The following is an 11342-nucleotide window of genomic DNA, read 5'->3' on the forward strand; positions in this document are numbered from 1 at the left end:
AATATATTATAATTGTACTTTTCAAATGATGATGATACATATCTATTCAAATAAGAATTTACATTTTTGTCTTAGTCTACATTTGCACATTGTAAAATCAATCTTAGTAATCAGGCTCTTGTCATTATTTATAAATTAAAATTTGATACGATTATTGGCATTTCTGGGCTGGACGTGGATCATGACTTTAATGCCAAGGCCCTGTCTCGCGACCTCATAAGCTTCAAGGGTTTCTTCCAGGGTATAGTGATGGGTCACAAGAGGCTTTACGTCGATCTTCCCACTTGCTACCAAGGACAGGGCTATTGGGTACCTGTTTAAAAAGGTTTCACGTAAGAATGAAAGAAAACGATACATTAAAGATACTGTCACTAGTGACATGAACCAATAAATCTAGAGGACAGCTAATTTCCATACAACAGACCGTAAGTAAGAAAAAGGTCAAAATTCCGTTTTTATCTAGGTGGCGCTAATCAATGCCCTGGAAGTAGTTTACATTATGTAAAATTCCTCTTTAATATGGAATAATAATAACAATAAACTGTAACGTAAAAGGAATGTAGGTACTCATTAACATATCGGAAGATCCCGCGTATGTCCACCTCGCGTGCCACCGCTCCAGCCAGCGGCACCGTCAGTTCTGGGCTGCCCATGCCTACAAGCACTGCCACGCCGCCGGATTTGGTTGCCTGCGCAGGAGCAAATTATTATAATGCTATTCTTGATTAGGTTTATGTTTAATACAAGCCATCAGTGGCGAAGCGTCCATATAACACGATTCCCATCAGCTTGCGTATTATTAAATATTATAAATATTTTGAAGTAATTTAATTTACTATATTTTGTGCTCAATTTTAGGTGTAAAATATCTTAACCAGTGAAATGAAGTGTACTAGCAACTTGTGTGCTAATAAGTGTTGCATTTAAAAATTATCGAATAGCTACTTTTTGTTGGTTCTTGTTTTACCTCAGCTTTACCAACGACAATTCTCATGCCTCACCACTGTAAGCCATATCGCTTCCATATAAAAACGGGCAGTAGCGGACGCGGGCGAGTGAGATTACCCAATGCGCAAAACAACGCTAACCCTACCCAGTGACAGCGCACAGCGTACCGTAAATGTGGCACGAGCTACAGCCTGCACCACTGTCCACTCACGCGCTGTCATTATGTGACGGTACGAACAAGTCGTGTGCCTGTTGGTAAGCTACACGCCTGTCCATAACAGTTGCAGTGCCACTCAGAGTTTCTACTGCTACTAAAGTACTGGGGTGTCGTTGGGTGACATTATCATGATCTCTAGATATTTTGAAGAGCTCCTTGTGAAAGAGTTCGTCCAGGGAAGTACTGCTACCTTACCTATTTCTACCGCCAAGCAGTAATATGAACATTACTGCATTCCAGTTTCGAAGGGTAAGGGTGCTGGTGAAATTACAGGTACATGTGACGTGTCAATTTTTGTCACAGGGTGACTGACGGGCGCATTGGCAATGCCCCTTAGATCTTTGCGATCTAAAACTCTGAGTAACACTGCAACTGTAATGGAATAAATCTCTCATTGTTTGTTCGCTCCCAAGTGAAGCTTATGTAATTTAAATGGCATAATCGTATGTGGTTTCTTTTGTAGCTATAAGTAAGAGTTGTATGCTATATAAATCAAGCATCAATCATTGATATTGCTAATGCGTGCTGTCAATCTTTGCTCATGATAGAAAAAAAATAGAAGCTCCGAAGGTATCAAAGGAATTTCCTACACTCAAAAAAGTGAAGGATAGTTCTAGTAGATCGTTGCTTACCAACAAAGCCAACCGCACAGTGGCTTGAGCCCCGCTAGCATCAATCGAGATATCAGGATGTCCGCCCAACAGCTCATGGACTTTTTTAACAAGGTCAGCTTCATTCGACTCTCTTGTCACTAACAGAGTGTGATCAGCTCCTATCTGCTTTGCGAATTCCAGGCGAGACGGAAGGATGTCTGAAAGATTGTAGATTGTTTTTCTTAACTATAAAACTGCTTGTTTTAACACACACGTTTACACAAATTTTAGTCTTCTTATTATTCCCCGCGCAATAAGTGAGGTGCATCATCAACTCCTGACCAGCTCACCTGTAATAAGGATCTTAGCAGCTCCCATGGCTTTGGCAGCTAGCATAGTGACAAGTCCAATGGGCCCTGCGCCAAGCACCAGCACTGTGTCTCCAGCTGCCACGCCACCCCGACGGCAGGCGTGGATTCCGACAGACAGAGGTTCCAGAAGGGCGCCTTCTTCCATGCTTACGTGATCTGGTAATCTGGAAGAAGTTTAAGGTTAGTATATTTAAAATTATTGACAGGTAGGACGACAATTTAAACTGGCAACTACGTAGATTTTAGCAGCTGTAGAGCTCCTTGTGAAAGAGTTGTTCCAGGAAAGTACTGCCACCTTACCTAGTTCAGCCGCCAAGCGGTAATGTTAGCATTACTGTGTTCCGGTTTTAAGGGTGCTAGGGAAAGTACAGGCACATGGGACTTGTCAACTTATACCTCGGTGACGGGCGCAGTGGCAGTGCCCCTCAGATCTTTGCGATTTAAAGCTCTGAGTGGCACTGCAACTGTTATGAACAGACGTGTTGCTTACCATCAGGCGCACGACTTGTTTGTCTCGTCACTTGATACTATAAAAAAAGATTGGAAGATTTAGCGAAGGACGCAAAGAGCTGACGGTCAACATCCGCAAAGTAACCATAATATTTTTATTTATTATTATTTTACTGGTAAGGTCGGCGTGTAACCAATGGATGCACGCCGCGTCCGATCGATTAGTCTCGAAATCTTTGGGGGAGGCCTATGTTCAGCAGTGAATGTTTTCCGGCTGATATGATAGTGATGAGTGTTATTATTTTCAGATTCTGAAATCTTATTCGCCGAAATCTGTATATACATAAGGACGAGGATGGTCCACGTGTGTTAAAATGGTATCTGTTCATTCATTCAGAAATTCTGTACAACTGGATACCCGGCAAAGTATTGAAGAGTGAAAGTATACAAGACTCACTTGTAACAAAAGTCAGCAGCATGTTTATAATAACGGCAGAGATTGCCGTGAACAGGCGGAGTAGCACAGAACACGATGTCGGGGCACAGGTGGTACCGTCCGGTCTTGCAGAATTCGCAGTATCGGCATGGTACACCCGGCTCGATCGCAACACGGTCGCCGGCTTTGAGGTTCTTCACTTTTGCTCCTACCTGGAAACCAAAGATGATAGCGCTATTAACAATAATAAAGGGTATTTATTAAAATAAATTAAATATTAGACAATATCACATACGTTGCTTTGATACCTAAAGCACTTGTGTTATGGTAACCTCTTTTTCTGTCAATAATTTTAAATACGTTAGCTATGCAGTAGAGCTCCTTGTGAAAGAGTTCGTCCATAGAAGTACTGCCACCTTACCTATTTCTGCCGCCAAGCAGTAATGTGAGCATTACTGCGTTTCGGTTTGAAAGGGTAAGGGTGCTGGTGAAATTACAGGTACATGGGTCTCGTCAACTTATGGATGGGCGCAGTGGCAATGCCCCTAACATCTTTGCGATTTAAAGCTCTGAGTGGCACTGCAAATGTTATGGATAGGCGTGCCGCTTAATGAAGTCAGCGAAATGAGTTCTGGAACACCGTTTTATCAGTTTTTTTAAATATCTTATTTAGTTTCGTGCCGGTGCCGATACCAAGAGTTCGTTGAGCATTGTGAGAGCAAGGAGCAGTGGCTATTCTACGGGAATACTGTAATGCTGAAGGCACTGCGAATAGTTCACGACGCCTAACTCTGAGAACTACTAACTATTTTAGGGACGTCTGGGACAAATAACCTTTTCACTTCTCATGCTCTTAAAGTTCGTATTTATGCTGGATGTAGGCTGCATAAAATAGGATTTTGTGCTGTAGTGCATAAAATAAAAAAATGTCTAATTGTCGTAATTTTACATGCAATTTTAAATAAATAATCGTTTTTTTATAATATTGCTGTTTAATTTCCTCGCAATCGAAGTGAAAAACGAAAAACTCGTTCATAAAACCCATTTTACCCTCGACTTAGGTACATACTCATCTCGGGTAAAATGAAGCGTTTTGTGAAGCAGAACACACAGAAATCAAGGCGCAATAAGAGCCCAATAGAGCTCAATCTTATGTAACCCCGTTTGTATGTACACACGCCAGCACTTCAAGCTTTGTGTGCTTCATCACACAAAGCATCAAGCAATGTCAAACATTGACCTATCTTGTTCCGTTGCACCGGCGGCAATTTTCGAACAAAAATGTGTAGTCTGATGTGCCGTTGTCCGTACAATCTACTATACAAGTTGCCTCACAAGTTCAGGACAGTCACACCATACCATAGCTTAGGAGCTTGGCACAACTTTATATCTGATATTTATGTATCTTTTACAATAAATAAATTTAATTATATTTGTAAGTACAGGCGCCAACATGTCAAAAGCTTATTACTACATATTGAATTTAAAGCGGAAAAAGAAACTTTAAGACAAATGAAGAGCAAATTCCGTGAGAGGCCACTAGAATAAAGAATTTTAAAAATGTTATTTGAGCTTAAATTAAATATTGCGGCGCACCGTCGTCCCCCACATCAATCCGAGAAATTATTTTATGCACAATTTAAGATTAATACCGACATAAAACTACTTAAAAATAGGTTGAGAGATTTATTATTACAAAAATGCTGTTACTCCGTAGAAAACTTTTAAATTTGTTGTACATTTTATAAATTGATTTATTGTTATATTTTTTATGTTTAGTTTTTTAATTGATTGTGTTCTATTGTTCATTTTGACTCATAATTATTATTTTATATACTTCTGTCCTGATATTTTTACGGATTCCGACGAGGGCGATCTACTGGGGATCTTCTTGTGTATGCTTGTCATATATGGAGCGAGGCTGTAAAAAGAAAGGCGACGCGCTTGCAGTGTCTTTGGACATTTCTAAAGCCTTTGACAGGGTCTGACACGCAAGCCTTTTAAGTAAGCGTCCCTCTTATGGGCTTCCCACTGACCTTTGCAATTGGATCTCGGAATTCTTGAGCGAACTTCTGATTCGAGTGGTCTTAGAAGGCGACTCTTCCGAACATATGGCGATAGATTCGATAGATAGAGAGTTCGTCAGGGTTCCATACTGTCTGCAAAACTCTTTCTGCTGCATATCAATGATATGTTAATTCCCGGTACCTTTGCGTATGCAGATGACAGCACAGTTGTAGATAGGTACTAGACCAATGCAAGGGTCAGTGGAGTGGAAATCCAGTCTTGTCGAGAGCCCATGGTTAGCCATTTAGATTTAACACTCCAGGCAGTCTCCGATTGGGGCGATGCCAATCTGGTCAAATTTAACGCTACCAAAACGCAGGCGTGTCTATTCTCCACAAAATGGAGTCCCTTTGAGCTGACTCCGACTTTACGTGATATATCCATACTGATAGCCGATTGTCTCCAGCTACTTGGAATGGACCTGTCGTCCAATTTGAACTTCGGCAGATACATTGAATCCATGGCCAAAAATGCAGCAAGGAAGCTTGGGATCCTTTCCAGGGTGAGGCGTTACTTTACATCGGGACAGTTGCTTCAGCTGTACCAAGCACAAGTCCGATCGTGCATGGAGTACTGCTGCCACCTCTGGGATGGCTCTGCTACATATCAACTGGGCACTTTGGATTCAATTGACAACCGTGCCAAGAGGCTTATAGGTGACTCGGAATTGAACACCGCCGTAAAGTTGCCTGCTTGTCGGTATTTTACACGACATATCACGGAGAGTGTGCGATGGAATTACACGATTTAATTCCGCCTTCCCCTTTCCATTACCGGGGGACTAGGCGTAGGCTTGGCTTCCACCCCTATGTTGTGGATATTCCATAGCCCATAAGATAATGGTGTTAGTTACAAAAGAAAACCTTAGAACTATGTTAGTATGATTACATTGAATTTTGAGATATTGACAGAAAATTTAAATATTGAAATTTGTAAAATGCACAATTATTACTCAATTTGACCAGTTGAAATGTTTACCCAAAACTTTAAAATTGTACAGTCAAAACGATGGGCAAAGATCCTCATATAACTTAGACCTTTTCAAGGTGAGAGTGAATGGGAATTATTTAGGTGTGCATGCTCCATCATCGACCTCATCGTCACTTTCCATCAGGTGAGATGGAGGTCAAATGCGCACCTATATTTTATATAAAAAAAAATATTATTGTTAAGTAATTCACCATTTTATTTTAATTTCTAATTTGAATCTGTATTTTAATTAAATCCATGATGTTCAAGCACAATTATGTATGTTGTTAATGAATAAATTATTGATGGATGGATCATATTCAGATGCTCTGGGACGCGACATTCGAACAAAGGCGTGTGTAGCTTGATGTGCTGTACAATGTGCAATCGAAATAAGGTTCAAAGGTTGCACGAAAGACGACAGGCAAATGTATGACACAATTACTTGTGTGTAATTCAGGCTGCATCGTATCATTTGTACTCACTCAATGTTATGTTCCTCAATTCTAAAATTTCTAAAGTACCTTATATGAAACTATTTTAATAAAAAAATTATGAATATTTACAGAATGATATAAATTCGACAAGGAGTAATTCAGTAATTTTGAACATATATATGAAAACACGATATTATACATAATTATGTATAATCAATTATAAATATTAATTCATATCTTTATTGCCTGCATTATAAAACGTTGATAAGTTAAGAATTTATTAAGGTTTGAGTGTTATCTGTTTATTTGTTTACCATAATGTACAATAATCCTCGGATTTTACATATCTGTGTGCTTCTAACAAGTGTTTGAAGACTTTACTATAGAGCTTGGTTTACCTATGTCCTATGACTAGACCTATTAAAAATGTACAATATGTAGCCACCTATTAGAAAACCTAATAGTTAATAAAAATATCAACAAAAATGTTATACGAAAAAACCGGATCGATTTTTTTATAATACCAAATGACGCGGCAAACAAGTAGTGCTTGTATGCTCTGACGCAAAGATTACTGCCACTGCGCCCGTCACTCTTAGAGTCGTATTCCAGAACTCTACTCAATGCTCAAGTTAGGATTTGAGCAGACCTGAGTAGGCTTCAAGCACTGGAAATACGACCCTAATGGCACGGATTTGAGTATGATTTCTAGTGCTTTGAATCATACTCAAGTCCTGACTTGGGCATTGAGTAGAGATCTAGAATACGACTCTCAGACATAAGTTGAAAGTCCCATGTGCCTGTAATTTCACCAGCACCCTTCAAAATGCAACATTATAACATGCAACGTTAAGGTTGCAAACTCGCTAGTGAGAACCCGGCTTTACATTGGAATTTGTAACAGATGATACCACATTTTATGTTTTACGGAAACTATGTAATATTTGCATTTTACATAAGCATTTATGCCTCGCTTTCCTACAGGTAAGTAATTTTTTTTTATTCCATGTTTTCGCAGTGTGTCGACGATATAGTTGACAGTTAAATAGTGTAAAGATTAAAATATCTCATCGCCAGTGTTATAAAAATTGTTTTCAAGTCACGTAAATGTGAATTTTGTTGCATCGCTATTATCTCTCCACGTATTCATGTAGAATCAACATCGTTAGGGTATTTACACTGTGTAGTTTAAACGACGACATTTTTGCTAACACATAGTACCTACTTACAACACGACGTCGATTATGTGTTGTTATATATCCGATACTAGAAGTAACAATTAATGTACGGGACAAACCGCGGTTTTTCAGGAGTGCCAAAAAACGACTTTATTTTTTTTAATCTGTCTATAACTTTTACTGTCTGCACCAATTTTTATTGTGTCTAGAGAAAAGTTTCTTAGAATTTCCTCTTCTTTCATGCATAAACGAAAGATTTAGCAATGCCCAGTGGTTTAAAATATAGCATGTCCCTTACATTAAAAAAGATGTTTAGTTGTGCCTAAATTATTATAATGCGGGTATTCCTAAATTTTAATAACATCAGTCCATAGAGCGGGAACTTCCTAATCCAATGATATATGTAGGTAACTGATTTTCGACAAAATGTCCCTTGCGTTAATTGATACTTCTGGTATCGATTATGTATATTAAAATTTGAACATAGTAACAATGTTAATATAAACTATGTAGATGACGCACAGATTTTTATTCCTACCTTTGATTATACAACAAAATCATGAGTTGAACGAAAACAAAGTATTAAATTGTATTTTAATGAGTTCAACCAAGAAGGCAGTTAACTCTATTTCAATAAAACTTGTCAAATAGAAGATTCCACAAACTTTTGAGGTGAGTTTTTAAGTTATAATAAAATTATCACAAAAGAAAAAACACATTTTTTATTTTGTGATATTTTTGATTTTTGTTCGGAAATAGAATATGATGGATTGAAAGAAGCGAATCGAAGTTACGTTTTCAAGGCGAAAGCAATGAATTCCTAGGACAGTGTTTTACCGTCATTCATCTCTGTTGGATGCGCTTATTTTAATTACTCATCTTACTTTAAATTATGCTAACTACAATCTTGAATATTTTTGTAACTAGTGGTGTTACCCGTTTTTGTATATTCGACCCTGGAAAGGTAACGTCTAAAGTGCATTTGGAAAATATTTACAGTAACTAAAAATATTTTTTTAAGAAAAAACAAATCATAAATCCAGTTTAATTTTTTCTTGAAAAATTACTTTAAATCGCACTTCTGTAAAATTTTCCAAATGCGCGTTAGACGTCTTACGTTTCCAGTGTCAATATGCACACAATAAAAAAAAAAATTTATATGAAATTTACCTTATCAACAACACCAGAAGCCTCATGGCCCATGATCATGGGCGAATTGAGTATGAAGTGGCCGCATGCGCCGTCCTGCCAGTAATGTACGTCCGATCCACAGATGCCCACGCAGTCCATGCGCAACAGTACCTCTGGCATATTAAATAAAATTTAATTTTAGCACGATTACCAAAACACCTAGACCCGCATACGATCATACGTCGAAAATGCTTTTATCACATGTATATTTCTAGGAGCACTAGACCAACTTTATTTTTTGGTCATTTTCTGCTATTTTTGTAAATAGTCACATTTAATTACTAATATAATACTCACCGAATTTTGTGCAAAAAAAAAATAAAGAAATAAAAAACAAAATTCGAAAAAAATACAAAAATATTCCAATTTTGAATACACTACACAACGGATATCATTGGAGGCATCGACATGAAAGTTATAAAAATAAGACGAATATGCGAATATGAAACAAAATGATGTATGCATATGTATGTGCAATTGTATGACTCTCCTATTTAAGGATAAAAAGCTTATCAACTAATTTCGTTAATAGAATCTTTAAACCTGTCTCCAGAAAATTTGTAATTTTGCAGATGTGGTTTTAGTACACCAAGGGTGCGAATTTCTACTTTCAATGCTAAGTTCCAATGTATAATATCACAGTTACATAAAGTGTATAAAGTCGACGCACAGGGAATTAATGTTTTGGGAATAAACCGCAATAATCCACGATGGTTTTATTGTTTAGATAAAACACGCGTGCTCTAAGTATGGGCTTACAGCTTGTGATTATACTGACATCATTCAGGATATTACAAAATAAGTATCAACCTCATCAAATTTTAATGTCACAATCCTAAGCCTTTTTGGTAAGTGTCTCAAAACGTTTATTAAAAATGTAGTATTGAATAATGATCGACTAACGCATTGCACAAATAATTTTTCTGCTCACCATCGTCTGCAATTTGCGGAATCGGAGTTTGTGCCTGAAAAAAAAAACAGGAACCTTATATGAATTGTTTTCGTGGACGCATAAAGAAAAAAAATATAAATATAATATAATAACTATAGTCACTATATAGACGTACATACAAAAACTGTAATTAAAAGAAACCGAAGTCAAAGAAAAACATTATTAATGTCATTTAATTTAATGTTAGACAAGCTAAAACATAACTTTATGTTTATTGCGCGTCTGTAAGTCTGTTTACATCGCTATTACTTGGTCTAAAAATTTGCAAAACGAAACCTCAATTTTCTTTGTTGCACCTATCGATCGCATCCGTTAACAAAACTTTTCATTTTATTTAATACTTAAAATGCTGTTTACTTGTAAATAACTCAACCAGTTACAAGTTCAAGGTTAGTATCAACATTTTACACACAAATTGCAAAACACATAGGTATTGCAAAATTCTGAATCTTTAAATTGTAATTTTAGATAAATTGAATAAGCAATGGATAGAAAAGATAGAATATTTTCGTATTAAAAAAAAAACTGTTTACTTACAAGTTTTAAATCCTTTGTTTTGTAAAGAACAGCGGAGAGGTTATCCTGAGACATAATGACGAGCGTTACGCGAGCTCACTTGTTTGATACTGAACGTGGAGTAAATCAAATAAATGATCGGCCCGGTCTTGTCTCCACCGCACCGCCACGCGAATAAGAGCACCGTGTCAACAATTTCATTGTACAATAGTTACGTAACATCATTAAAATTGATAACTGTTTGTACGATAAAGTAACTGTTGTCACACTCAAATTACATAAGAGAATAAAAACAAAGTTTTATCCAATTTTAGATACCAATGAATGAATGAAACACTTAAACATATTTTGAGTACGCGATTTAGTGTTATTTTATTAATCTTTACATCAAGGTTGCTTGATAAAACAAGCTGGACACTTAAGATTTAAATTCAACTGTATATCGTTTACAATCAGACCGGTCAAAAGTTCGAAGTGTCCAGCTTGACGTAGTCTTGCATGTACGTTGTACAGTAGAGATCGTTTTGGGCCATAATTCCAAGAATATCTTACAGATTCAAATTCCTAAATAAATTTTTGATGAATTCTTGAAATATACGTGATGTCTGCTATATACGCCTTTATAAATATATCAATAACGCAGTGTATAAAACTTGGCAAATAAGTAGATGTAATTCCACGAAGTTTTGAGGTCAACAGTCGCTGTTTTTTTTTTTGAAAAAAAAATGTAATTATGAACTAAGCTTAAAGCCACGAGCAGAGCAACCGATAATTTGCCTGACTAAATCACCCATTTTCTTCATTGTTGTAAGTCAATGGGTCTTCTTTTGTTCACCTGAAAAGAGACTCGTGCCCAGCAGTGGGACGTACAAATGGGGTGATTATGCTGACGATCTTCTTACAACAAAAAATATACGTTATTATTTTATTCATTCAGGTAACAAACAGTCTTATACAAACAATTATCTAAGAACACTGTATAAAAATAGACCTATGGTACCCTACGTTAACACACAT

General features: G+C 37.0%; 1 protein-coding gene across 1 annotated transcript; it reads right to left on the minus strand.

Moving 5' to 3' along the window:
• Nucleotides 1-16: 16 nt before the first annotated feature.
• LOC113234636 (sorbitol dehydrogenase-like) lies at nt 17-10463 on the minus strand. Its single transcript, XM_026470029.1, has 8 exons — nt 10347-10463; nt 9789-9822; nt 8837-8970; nt 3037-3227; nt 2109-2293; nt 1798-1976; nt 568-689; nt 17-313 (listed from the first exon to the last, which is right to left on the minus strand). The coding sequence occupies exons 1-8, from the start codon at nt 10398-10400 to the stop codon at nt 136-138; spliced, it is 1077 nt and encodes a 358-aa protein (XP_026325814.1). The 5' UTR covers nt 10401-10463; the 3' UTR covers nt 17-135.
• Between the last annotated feature and the right edge of the window lie 879 nt (nt 10464-11342).

This window comes from Hyposmocoma kahamanoa, unplaced genomic scaffold (assembly GCF_003589595.1).
Source record: "Hyposmocoma kahamanoa isolate Upper Pololo Valley unplaced genomic scaffold, ASM358959v1 86, whole genome shotgun sequence".
Classification (NCBI taxonomy): domain Eukaryota; kingdom Metazoa; phylum Arthropoda; class Insecta; order Lepidoptera; family Cosmopterigidae; genus Hyposmocoma; species Hyposmocoma kahamanoa.